General features: G+C 45.6%; 1 protein-coding gene across 1 annotated transcript in view; it reads right to left on the bottom strand.

Annotated features, from left to right (window-relative positions):
• The window catches only part of PIK3R4 (phosphoinositide-3-kinase regulatory subunit 4), a 195,447-nt gene that overhangs the window by 131,504 nt on the left and 50,938 nt on the right, over positions 1-13,005 (bottom strand). The window contains exon 6 of the mRNA XM_078663885.1: positions 27-248. Within this exon, the coding sequence (XP_078520011.1) occupies positions 27-248 (222 nt within the window). The remainder of the gene's footprint in view (positions 1-26; positions 249-13,005) is intronic.

The following is a 13,005-nucleotide window of genomic DNA, read 5'->3' as shown; positions in this document are numbered from 1 at the left end:
TTATTAATGGAACAACAGGCACCTACCAACAATGCTGTCAAAGAAGGCTCCACGGAGATGCCAGTCATTCTTGTCATTAAGGAATGTGATCATGTGGGATAGGAGTACATCATTGGCCTTTTGACGCCCGAAGAATACGCACAAGCGTGTAATGCCATTCTCCATAAGGGTCTGCTTAACAATATTTTCTGGGTCACTAAGCAATGTCACTACTTTCTGCTGGACCATTTCATGAAGGGCCTGCAACTCTGAAAAAAGATATACATGGGAGAAATGAAGAGTCGCGCGTTGCAGTTTTGTATGCTTGTAGAAATAAGAGTATAGTATACTATGCATTTTTCAATTCAATTCAATTCAATTCAATTCAAAAACTTTATTCGATCATTTTTTTAAAATAATCATAAAAGTGCATACAGTACATCACATAACTTACAATTTTAGCAAGTTACATTTATAGACATTACGTTAAAAAAGACATACTTTTCCTAACAGATACAGATTTTAAAATATATACAGCAGTAAAAAAGCACACATCAGGTGCATCAAGTGCAAATAAAAGGCTCATGGCTGATTTCATAGAAAATACCTTATATTTTTTAAAAAGTGGTTTCAAATAAATAATACGAAATTGTAGGTAATAAGGGCAGATCAATAAAAAGTGCTCAGTGCTCTGCTTTGAGGTCCCGTCACATGGGCAAGGGGATACAGTATGTGACTTGATGTGCGGACAAGCAACCAGCATGTGAACAATCCCCATTCGTAGTCTAGTAAGGACATACTGGTGTGAGCGTATAGTTACCATTTTTAGATATTCCGCAAAACCCGGTTCAGCCAGATTATATGTATTGTAAAAACGATGTGTAGAATACTGGCTGGTAGCAGCACTACGCTTTTGTGCCTTAGCCCTCATGTATACGAGCTTTAGCTCTTTTTTTGGGATGTCCAAGGCACTGGAAGGGTTTTCATGGACATTCAGCTTAAAGACATCTTCAAATGAAGTAACAATATAATTGAGCCAGGGAATCAGGTTACACTTGTCCAAGTGGAGGCAATCATTAATAATTTTCCTCGTGAAACTGGTTTGTTCTTTAAGCCAGATAGATCTCCATACCAGTAGGGGTCTAAGGCCGATAAGATCTGATAAGTGCTCCAAACCAACCTCCTGATGGATCAAACTGGTAGAGACTGAGGATGGTAAACAGAGGAGTTTTTTAACGAATTTATTTTCTTCCACTTGAAGCAAGTTATGATTACAGTGTCCCCATACCCCAGACCCATAAAGGGCCAAAGCTACACATCTGTGGCGATATATGTACAGCATATCGAATATGCGCCTGGTGCCCAATTTGGATGCGAATTTAAAAATACCAAATGCACATTTGCCCATTTTTGCCCTGACGTTAGTCATCTCATGAGACCATATACCCCCTCTGTTAAAAGTGATACCTAGGTAACAGAATTTGTCAACCACTTGGATCGTTTGATCCTTAAACGAAAATGATCTTAGTTTATTTACTTTCTTTCCACAAGCCAAAATGAAGGTTTTTGAATTGTTAATCTTAAGTTTTCTCCCATTGATAAAATCCAGAAATGTATCCATAAGTCTCTGCAGCCCGACAGGGGTTCTGGATAAAAGAACCGCGTCGTCCGCGTAAAGCAGAACCGGGATTGCTAAACCGTCAGCAGACGGAGAATCGGCACTAACTAATCGCAAATCCGACTCTATGGCATTAATAAAAAGAGAAAAGAGAAGGGGGGCGAGGACACATCCTTGCCTGATGCCGGAAAGTACTCGGATACTAGAGGTACATTCACCCATTTGCCCAAAACGGATCTTAGCAGACAAATTACTATACAAACGTGCCAGAAAATGAATAATTTTGGGTGGGGCCCCCATATTCAATAAGGTTGTCCATAGTAAACCATGGTCAACCAAATCGAATGCACTCAAAAGGTCCGCGAAACAGAGGAACAGCGAACCCTGTTTGGCACGCGTATATTTGCCTATAATAAGGTCTAGATTGATGCACTGTTCTATAGTGCCTAGCCCCTTGCGAAAACCAAACTGGGAATTCGCAAGGATGCCATTGTCTTCTACCCATTCCTCCAGGCGAATCAATAACACCCTGCTCATTATTTTCATGGAGGAGTCGAGAAGAGAGATAGGGCGATAGTTCTTGGCTTCGCCCCTATCTCCCTTTTTATAAATAGGAATAATAATCGACTCTCCCCAGGTCTGTGGTGCAGAGGCCATAGCAACAGCGTTAAAGACCTTGGTCAACAGGGGGCTCCATAACAATACATCTGCTTTGTATATGTCGATAGGGACCCCATCAGGGCCGGGTGCCTTCCCTCCCTTACTACCACCGAATGGCGTTGTCCACCTCGACGATTGTAATATTAAGCGGTTTAGGGGGACCGGAGTCCGCAACCGTATCTCTCACTGGGGATATCCCTCCTGGGTTGAATATACTAGAAAAGTAGGATACCCAATTTTCCTCGCTTACTTGAGCAGAAAGTACGGGGTATACCTCGTTATGTAGGAATGGACTATTAACAGTATTCCAGAATAGCTTAGTATCCCGGAGTTCCACGGCCTTGGACATATTATCCCACGCTTCCTCCCTTAATTCCTGCTTCCTTAAATTCAGGTGCATTTTATAGGTGCGCCTTAGAGAACTGACCGCTTCCCTGTCCCTGGGTTTACTAGCAAGGGCATTTTTTCAGTTTTGTAAGGATTTTGTACATGCCCTGTTAAACCATCCTCTAGGGGCCCCTACTTCCTTTACCTTATTGCTGGTCAGAATCTTTTTCGTAATCTCATTAATTGTGACAAACCCAGCTAATATACCTGTCAGGCCTATATTAGGCTCAAGACAACATTCCACCTCCTGGAGGCATGCTGACACGATTTTAACCAACAGCTGCTCCTCATTATGCCTCCCCCATTTAATCCTGGGACCATTCGGTCTATGCGGGATTAAGTCCGCCACTGTTCCATATGACACGCCAGTCTTCTCCCCCCACAAAAACAAATGCATTGTAAGACAGTTGTGATCACTAAGAGCCGGATCTACTACTTCCGGGGTGCTACACAAGGCATTTATACTTGCAGAGGCTATGAGGTAGTCTATGATAGTGGAGTTACTGAAGGATTGCTTACATCTCACTGGGCATAAACTTACAAATCTGATCCACAATTATAAGGATTAATACATTGATATAAACTGGAATGTGGATAACTATTTAGAAACACATATTTGGCTAATCAGATCTGAAAGCAGGAATATTACTAACAAAAGCAAGCAATTTTACTTGTGTGTTTAACATTTTGACCTCAACTACTCAATATTCATGACTACAGCATTATTTTTGATTGACAGTTCCCATAAATACTACACATTCACTAAAAACCGTTAGTTAGGTTTAGTTATGATAGATGGGGGCATGTGTGTCTACAACACAATGCCTAAAAGTATGGAAGTTCACCAGTAAAAGTATAAACAACAAAAAATGACTTTCTGTTTTTTCAAGAAAATGGATAGGCAAAAAATCACCAAATGTGAAAAAAGACACCAACGTATGCAGAGCCTTCCAAAATTTGTGGATTTCCATTCACCTTTTTTTGAATTACTCATAGCAGCTGTTTTCTAAGAGAATTATTTTGCACCCCTAAAAACACTTTTGACATCCCCACCCTCAGGACTTAGGCTCACTTGATTAATCTTTGCAAAGTCTGGCACCATTAGATGAGTAACCCATACTCATAACTATTGTAATTATACGAGTATGCAGCCTCTGTATTTTCCAATAACTATGAACTTGCTGTAATTGTTACACAATCCATCTGCTGCATAATGTGAAGATTTTAGAAAGAAAAAAGAAGTTTCTAGCTCAAACGTATCAAAAGTTACTAAAAACAGTGTGACACTTAACCCCTTCCGTGCGGGGGTAATTCCCCTGCTGAGCTGGGGGGCGCGAGCAGCGCCACGGTGCTCATGACGAGCTCAGCTCGGCATGAGCCACGGTTCTCATGTGCTCATGACGAGCTCAGCTCGTCATGACCACACCCATTTCCGTGGAACGCTCAGCACAGCAGGGGAATTATCCCCTCATGCGAGCGTTCCACGGCTCATGACGAGCTGAGCTCGTCATGAGCACCGGAGCACCGTGCCTCATGACGAGCTCAGCTCGTCATGAGCATGGAAGAGGTTAAGAGATAAAGCCAAATCGTTAATCTTCGCCTACAGGCTACTGAATAAAAAACTGGGCTGCCCGGCCCACAAGTACCTTTTAAAAGTGATGGCTGCTCAAACCCTACCCACCCTGACATATGGTCTAGAGACATGGTGTGGAAAGGAGTCTGAATTATTAAACGAGCTCCAGACAAAAGTCTATAAGGCCGTTTTTAATTTCCCTAAGTCCGCATCCCCCGCACAGGTACGGCTGGAATTCGGCCTCCAGAATCAGAAATTCCGGGGCATGAATTCCTCTGCGAAGCTGTGCCATAAATTCAGATCATCCGAGCCCGGCACATTGAACAGTTTATGGTGGGAACAGATCAAAGGCCAGATGGATCAAGAAACATCTAATACACCCTGCAGCTGCTGGTTTGAGGTTTCACCTCCGAGACTGCGTAATTGGGAGTTGTGTTTAAGTGAGAGACAAGGGGGACTGAACACAAGTTGAGTTACGGGGGGGGGTGGGCGACAGATCTCGCCAATATGATCACGACACAGTTGGTCCAGTTGACCCTTGGGATTGTCGGATGGATGTTGGAGGGTTCAGGGGGGGATGGGGGTAGGAGGAGTTGGGGGTTTGTTGAGACAGTATGGCACAAAGGTACACCAGCATACATTTGCGGATCACAGCGGTTGCAGCGCAGGAGAGGGGACGGCAGGTTAGACCACAGGCTGACTAAGACAAACCATACCAGCGACTATACCTAATCAAGGACAATATTCCGTCCTTTCCTGGAATGTGAACGGGAAAGGAAATAAGATTAAGAGAGGCCTGGTGGCTGCCTACTTTAAACTGTTGAAACCGGATGTCATCCTTCTACAGGAGACTCACCTAAAGGGGACTCAATGTGGTTTCTTAGGTAGAGATGCATACAAAACACTGGCACATGCAGGGTTCTCCACTGGAGTGAGAGGCGTAGCAGTATTAATTAGGAAAAGCCCTCCCTTCCGCCTAGAACGCACATGGACAGACCCCAGTGGCACCTATGTCGCGGTCAAGGGGGTGTGGAACAGACGACATGTTACTTTTGTTAGTGTTTATGCACCACCCAAACTCCAACGCCAAACATTAGACAAACTTGATAGCATTTTGCTGGAGGCTGGCTCTGACACGCACATTATTGGGGGCGACTTTAACGATTTAATGGACTTGGAAGCTGACCGCACATCTACCCAGTCTAGAGACCCCAGACAGACACCATTGAAGCGATTCACAGACACTCTGGCACTAACGGATTTATGGCGCAGGCAACACCCACAAGTCAGGGCTTATTCCTTTTACTCGGGTGCCTGTGCAGTCTTTTCAAGAATAGACAACATATTTGCTCTGGCAGGAGATCTGGGGGAGGGATACGAGGTGGAACTCTAGGCCAGGGGACTGTCGGATCACTCACCTATACGACTCTCAGTAGGCACCCGCGCACACGACAGACACAGGGAGTGGAAGCTTAATGCATGGGACCTGAAAGATGCACAGATCGCGCGAGAACTTAGGACGGATACCGAACTTTATTTTAAAGAAAATGTTGGGACGGTAGACTCAGCGATTACACTATGGGAAGCATAGAAACCAGTTCTCCAGGACCGGGCACAGAATATCATAGCGCATAAACGACGAAAAGACAACGAAGATATTACTGAGATTGAGTCCAGACTCCTCCAGCTCGATACAAAGGCTCCTACGGGAGACGCTCCCTCCTTATTACGTAGGCTACAACTTCTTCGGCAGGAGTATTTCGCATTGGCCAGGAAAGACGCACAACATGCCATTCAAGCAATGCACAGGAGGTTATACGACACGGGGGATAAGACGGGTAGGCTACTTGCCTGGCTCAGCAGAAAAGAAATAGACAGCAGGTGGGTAACACAGATAAAAGACGAGGGAGGGCAGGTCCATGTCACTCCAGTTGCTATATCCAACGCTTTCGCAGACTATTACGAGGCCTTTTATGCACAGCGTCCCTTAGCCGAAACTGTGCAAATACAAGAATATTTACAGGCGATACAACTCCCCAGGTTGGAAGAGGACCGACAATCCCTAGACAGTAAGATTACAAACGAGGAGGTCATGACGGCCATTGACCAGTTGAAAACTGGGAGGGCTCCCGGACCGAATGGGCTCCCCTCCGAGTTCTTTAAGCAACACGCGACGCTCTTTTGCCCGCATCTCCTCCAGCTTTATTTGGAGGCACATGAGGTAGGGAGCCTCCCCAGGGACTTGAGGGCAGCCACAATAGCGGTAATCCCTAAGAAAGACCGCCCTCCAGATCGTTGCAGTTCATATCCTCCCATCTCCCGGATCAATCTAGAGACCACAATACTTGCCAGGGTGTTAGCGAACAGACTTACCGAGGTCATCTCCGGCCTTTTCCACAGAGACCAGTCGTGCTTCATGTCCAAAAGGGCAACGAGGATCAATCTGCGACGGCTACACAATTGGCTAGAAGTGGTGAGCAAGAGACGTGACCCACATCTCATCTTGTCCCTCGACGCCGAGAAGGCATTTGATACAGTCCATTGGCCCTTTCTTATGTCCACACTTGAGATATTTGGCTTTGGACCGGTGTTCCGACAATGGATCACCATCTTAAACGATAGACCTGTGGAGAAAGTCAAGGTTAATGGGGTATTATCGAGGGAAATTTCTATAGGCAGGGGCACTCGCCAGGGCTGTCCTCTATCCCCGCTGCTCTTCGCCCTAGTACTGGAGCCCCTCGCGTGCGTAATCCGACAACACCCTGACATAACGAGTTTTCAGATGGATGGGGTGACAGAGTCCGATGAGCGCATATCTCTATATGGGGATGACATATTATTGTATGTGACTAATCCAAACACCACAATCCCAAGTATTACGGGGGGTGCTGTGAATTCTATAGCACACAGGCGGGTTATAATATTAACTGGGGGAAATCATGTCTGTACCAGACGGGCGAGCGTGGCAGATACGTCATAGAGCTCAGCCAGCTCCAAGTGACGCAGGAGGGCATTCGCTACCTAGGTATTTACGTAACGACGAACACAACACTGGCACTGGAGCGCAATTTGTACAGGGTGCTACGAGACTTTCGCGAGGACATGGGGAGGTGGAGGTCCCTGCCGCAGACCCTCCTAGGTAGGGCAGCCCTGTACAAAATAATAGTGCTCCCCGAATTCCTTTACGTGCTGCAAAATACCTACCAGTTCATACCAGTGGAGGTGTTTAAAAGAATTGATGATGTATTACGGACTTTCCTCTGAGACGGACGGCCGCCAAGGATTAAATTGGCGACACTGCAGCGTAACCAGTATAATGGTGGCCTCTCCCTGCCAGACCTTCGGGCGTATTACTGGGCAGCCCGTTTAATAGTCGTGAATGAATGGGGACATACAGAGAGGCATCGCCCCCCATATGCTTTGGAGCTTGCACAATTCACTAACCTCCCATACACGCACTACATATATGGGGGGAAGGGAGCTACCCAGCTACTCACAGCAACGCGGATCGTACTGGCTGCATGGAAGCAAGCGGAGAGACAGATGAAGTGGGGTGGGCGGATTACAGGGGAAACCCCGCTATGGGTGGGAAATCGCCGGCCAGAAATTAGAAAACTGAAAGGCTTTAGGACATGGGACCTGTTGGGTATTTCGCACCTTAAGGATATAATGTAGCGCAAAGAACTAATCATTTTTGCTCGTCTACAGACAGTATATATTATGCATTTGACCCAGCACTACAAGTATTTACAGCTGCGACATGCCTGGCGGGCGCAGGGCCTAGTCACTGCCGATCTACCCGAATACGCACCTTTAAAAGGGCGACTCTTGATGGGGGAGATAGCTGAAAAAGCGGTCTCTTGGACGTATAGGACGATCATAAACAATAAGCCTGATACATTACAGAAACTGCGCATAAAATGGGAATTGGAGTTGGGGGAGATGGATGATTTGGACTGGGAGATGGCTTTGATGCATCCTCGCGAGGTAGCCATCAGATCGCGCCACAGCCTTATCCAATATAAATACTTACACAGGGCATACTACGATAGAGCACGACTTCACCGCATTGGGAAGGCCGAAACACCTACATGCCTGCGCTGTTTAGGGGCGGAAGGCACATTTTACCACACAGTGTGGGAGTGCTCCAAGATTCAAAGGTACTGGACGACCCTGATGGGGGGAGATGGAAAAGGTCCTGAGGGCGTAGATTCCACTTATCCCCTTGTTTGTCCTACTGGGGATATCCACATATATTGACCTTCCCAAAACTGGGTTGGTCTTGTTACAATTGGGGTTGGTGGTACCAAAACGAGATATAGCCAAGACCTGGGGGGCCACAGAGGGACCATCTCTTGTTGAGTGGAGGAAAAGCATGGACATGTATATGCTAGGGAAGAAGACAACATACAAAACACGGGGGTGCCCTAAGAAGTTCTGGAAAATATGGAATATGGACTGCTGCTCTCTGCCTCGCAATGATAGTGCAAGGTCAGGTATATGGTTGGATGGGAAAGTTGGGGCCGGCCACACTACGCCGACCCATCACAACACTGTTTGACCCTTCTTTGCTGCTGATTGGATATACTGCCGCTGTTTATTGGGACATGCTTATGTATCTCACTAGTGATCACTGTTTCTGTGCTATAATGAGAAAAAATGTTAATACATCTAATACATGGGGAACCTATTCAAGAAAATCCTTGACCGAACTTGATATCAAACCAGCATGGGACAGCAGGGTAGATCAGGCCAACTTTAAAAAATCCAGCAACGATTCAGCAAAGATAAAATCTCTCTCGGAAGACAAAAAAACATTGTCCAAACGACGTCACACAAGGACAGTGATTAATTCCTACACTCATATAAAGCCTCAAGCTTATCTATCAGCGCATTTTAGCATTGAGATAAAAAAGAGCTTTATTTATCACCGCTTAGGAATGCACGACTCAAAGGACCTACAGCCATTGTGGAAAAGTAAAGACCAAGCAACACACTGTCGATTATGTGGCTACGCTAACGAAACAAGAACTCATTTGTTATGCGCATGCCCTGCAGTCAAGGATTTGAGGAAACTGCTTTTAAAATCCATTTTTAACAAGTCGAACATCCGTACATGCAGGCAAGCTGTGATAAGCTGGATGGAAGGTTCCTCAATCATTTTGTCCTGCCGGGGCGTAAAATATTTTGCGGAATTAAGGAAACTTCTGCAGCATGCAGACACAGAGAAAAACGGAAAGATAGAATAGCTTCAGGAATGGGGCATGGCCCAAATTCTGTTGCACTTTAGACATTCACACAAGCAAGGGTCCCAGGCACAATTTTGAAACTGGATAAAACTTATAGCAGGATTTTGAAATATGACCAATATTTTTTATTAACTTCCAAACGCACTGAACTTCCTGTTTTAAAGTTTTCAAATACAGATAGACATAAGTATCTTGGTTGGAGCTTACACTTTACAGGCCCAATTCTTCTAGGCACTTCAGCCCTTTAAATAAATGGCTTGAGTCATTGCAATACCTTCAGATTAACTGTGCCGACTAAGCTCCACTAAGCAGCGAATGCCGATGGCTGCTGTTCAAGAATTCTTATAAGGCTATATGGCACTCAGAAAGACATCTGTGTCTGTTCAGGAAGCGCTAATATGATGCTTGAAGAACTCAGTACAGCAGCCAGCACTTTAGCCCAAGACCCATTTGTGTATCACATTTTATACTGTTGGTATTTTATTAATCATATGTTGTCTGGCACTGCCTCGTGAACATTGATTGTTATGGTTCAGTGACTATTTTCGTCAAACATTTCATGATATTTTATCTTTTTGTAAATTGTAATGATTTTAAGTAATCACACAATGAACTTTGAACTAGCAGTGTCATACTGATGGCTGCTAAATAAAAGACCCTTTGCAAAGGTGAAATGATCAACTTTAAGTTGCTGATTGCTCAACTGAGGTGCTAAACTAATATTAATGGGTACAACGTTTGTCCCAATAGTGCTCAAATCAAATAATTAGGTCAAACTGCCACAATGTGTGCCTTTTTATGTAGCTTAATTTACCCTTTCTAGCTGAATGATTTAGTCGAGCTTGCTGCAAACTTTGGTCCTTCCCTGCACATAATTCCAGTGACCCTGCCTAAATGTATTCATCTGCTGCATTTGGTTGAAATTGGGCAAATTGGAGCACAGTCCTCTACGATGCAAAAACAGCTTTTCTAGGAGAAGTGTTTGGTCAAACTTAACTACAAAGGCATCATTGCTGGATCTCCATCACACAAAATCGTGACTGTGTGTGTTCATACATATCTGTAAAGAACCAATTACTTACCTTTGTTAACGCTCTTTCTGGTAGGGACTCGTAACTACAGATTCCTCACCTTTGAAATGTTTCCCAGGCCTCAGACTGCATTTGAGTGCATTTGAGAACTTTTGAGCACTACCTCTGCACTCCAGTAGGTGTGCAGCTATGTACTGATGCCTTTCTGTTCCAGAAAAGAGGCACCACTCCCGCCTGTTGATGTCGGTTCCTTTCAAAGCTGTCTAGCCCCCATCACAGAGCAATCAGCTTTGAACAGTGTGTGATTCCTAGACTTGGGATCTTATTAAAGGATACAGCCCAATTCACAGAACGGGGAGGACAGGAGGGTCTGTAAGGAATCTGAAGTTATTTAAGAGTCCCTACCAGAGATGGCACTATCAAAGGAAAGTAACTTGTTCTTCTTCGGATAGAGCCTTCTAATTGTAGATTCCTCGCCATTTAACAGAGTCCAGAGCAGGACATTTTAGGAGGCGAGTCTGTGAAATGGCTCAAAACAAGAAATCCTGTAGGACAGAGCTGGTGAAAAGCCCCTTTTCGCGAACATGTCCAGACAGTAGTGGTTTGTGAACGTATGTAGTTAAGCCAATGCAGCTGCCAGCCAGATGTTCCGGACAGGGCTTCAGCGTGCCCACAGCCGGATCAGCTTTACCCCTGGTTGAATGGGGCTGCAGACCTTCTGGAGGCTGCTTTTTAGTCATTGTGCAGCAGATATTAATGTGATCCAGAGGGAGATAGTCTGTTTCTGCACAGCTTGACCTTTTTTCACCTGACCAACCTCACAATGAGTTGATCTGTGGTACGATCGATGTAAAAGATCAGTGCTCTTTTTGGGTCCAAATGATGGAGTCTCTCCTTTTCCTTAGAAGAGTGATGCAGAGCATAGACTGCCTACAGGTTGATGGTTTGCCCGACGTGGAATGGAGTCACAACTTTTGGTAAGAAGGATGCTCATGTCCGCAGAACCATTTTGTCTGGAACGAAGGTGGTGTACGGTGGGTTAACACAGAGAGCTCGAAACTCACTCACTCACTCATCAAGGTAATGGTGGAGGAACAGCTCAAAAGGAATGCACATCAAATATGTGAGCACCGAGTTAAGATCCTCCTGAGGCATGACAAAAGGAGGGGAAGGAAACAAATGTTGGAGAACTTTCAAAAACGCATCACAACCAGTGACTTAAATAACGAGGGCTGGTCAGGCAACCATAAAGAGGCTAAAAGCGCCATAAGGTACCCTTTAACTGTGGACAAAATGTTGCCAGCCATGAGACAAAAAAGCAAGAGAATCTCAGATAACTTTGCCTGGAGGGAGTAAATCATGTGTGTGTAGCACCAACCCACAGATTTGTACCAAAGACAGGCATATACAGTTTTGGTCGAAAGACACCTGGCTGTCAAGGTTACATCAACCACCTCCGGGGCAAAGTTGAAGGTGTTCAACTGTCACTGCTCAATCTCCATGCATGAAGGTGCAGATTGCAAAGGCCTGGGTAAGAGCCTGCCCTACGGCTGCCTCAGCACATCTTTCTCGAGGGGAAGCCAGATCAGAGGACAGATGCTCAAGCCAAGGAGTTTGGATACCATACTCCCCGTGCCCAATTCAGATCCACAAGGATGGCTTAGGCCCAGTCGTTGCCGATGTTCTATAGACTTTGGGATATAGTGGTATGGGCGGGGAGGCATACAGGAGTCCCAAGCTTCAAGTTGGAATGAGTCTCCTAACGAGAGGCAGCTTGGAAACTCCAACAAACAGAACTGCTGATATTGCACCTTCTCGCCTGTGGCGAATAGATCGCGCCAAGTTTCTCTCTATTTGCAGAAAAGACCTTGCGCCACCTATGGATGTAACTGCCACTTGGGATCAGCTAGGCATCAGCTGCTGAGCTGATCCGCCCTGGCAGGTGATTCACCACCAGGAACATCACTTGACAGTCCAACCATTTCCAGAGGCATTGCACCTCCTGGTATAGGGTCCAGGACCTCACACTGCCCTGCTTGCAATACCACATGGCAGTGAAGTTGGCCGTTAGCACCTGCATCCATTTGATGGACGGAAGGAAGGCTTTCAATGCCAAGCAGATGGCCATCAGCTCCAGGTGGCTGGATTGGAGCAAGGCCTCCACCAGAGAGCAGAGGCCTCTGATCTCCACCTCTCCCAGATGCATGACATCCACATTTTATAAGGACACATTTGTCACCACTGTCAACTCTGAGTGGGGTAGGGAGAGGGGTGTGCCGCAGTCTCAATTGCGATTCAGTAACCACTAATGCATATCTTTCACAGTCTCCTCCGAGATCTGGACGTGGTTGGAGACATCCCCTTGGTGTTGGACCCACTGAGACTTCACAAGACCTCAGAAGACTGCAGAAGACCATCAGTCACAGTAGCCTCATAGTCGACCACACTGAAATGCAGGACAGAGGCTGAAAGATCGGGATCATAGCCTGAATGTCCTGAACTCTCTTT

The sequence above is a fragment of the Lissotriton helveticus genome, chromosome 10 (assembly GCF_964261635.1).
Source record: "Lissotriton helveticus chromosome 10, aLisHel1.1, whole genome shotgun sequence".
Classification (NCBI taxonomy): domain Eukaryota; kingdom Metazoa; phylum Chordata; class Amphibia; order Caudata; family Salamandridae; genus Lissotriton; species Lissotriton helveticus.
This window is presented reverse-complemented; position numbering and strand designations above follow the sequence as displayed.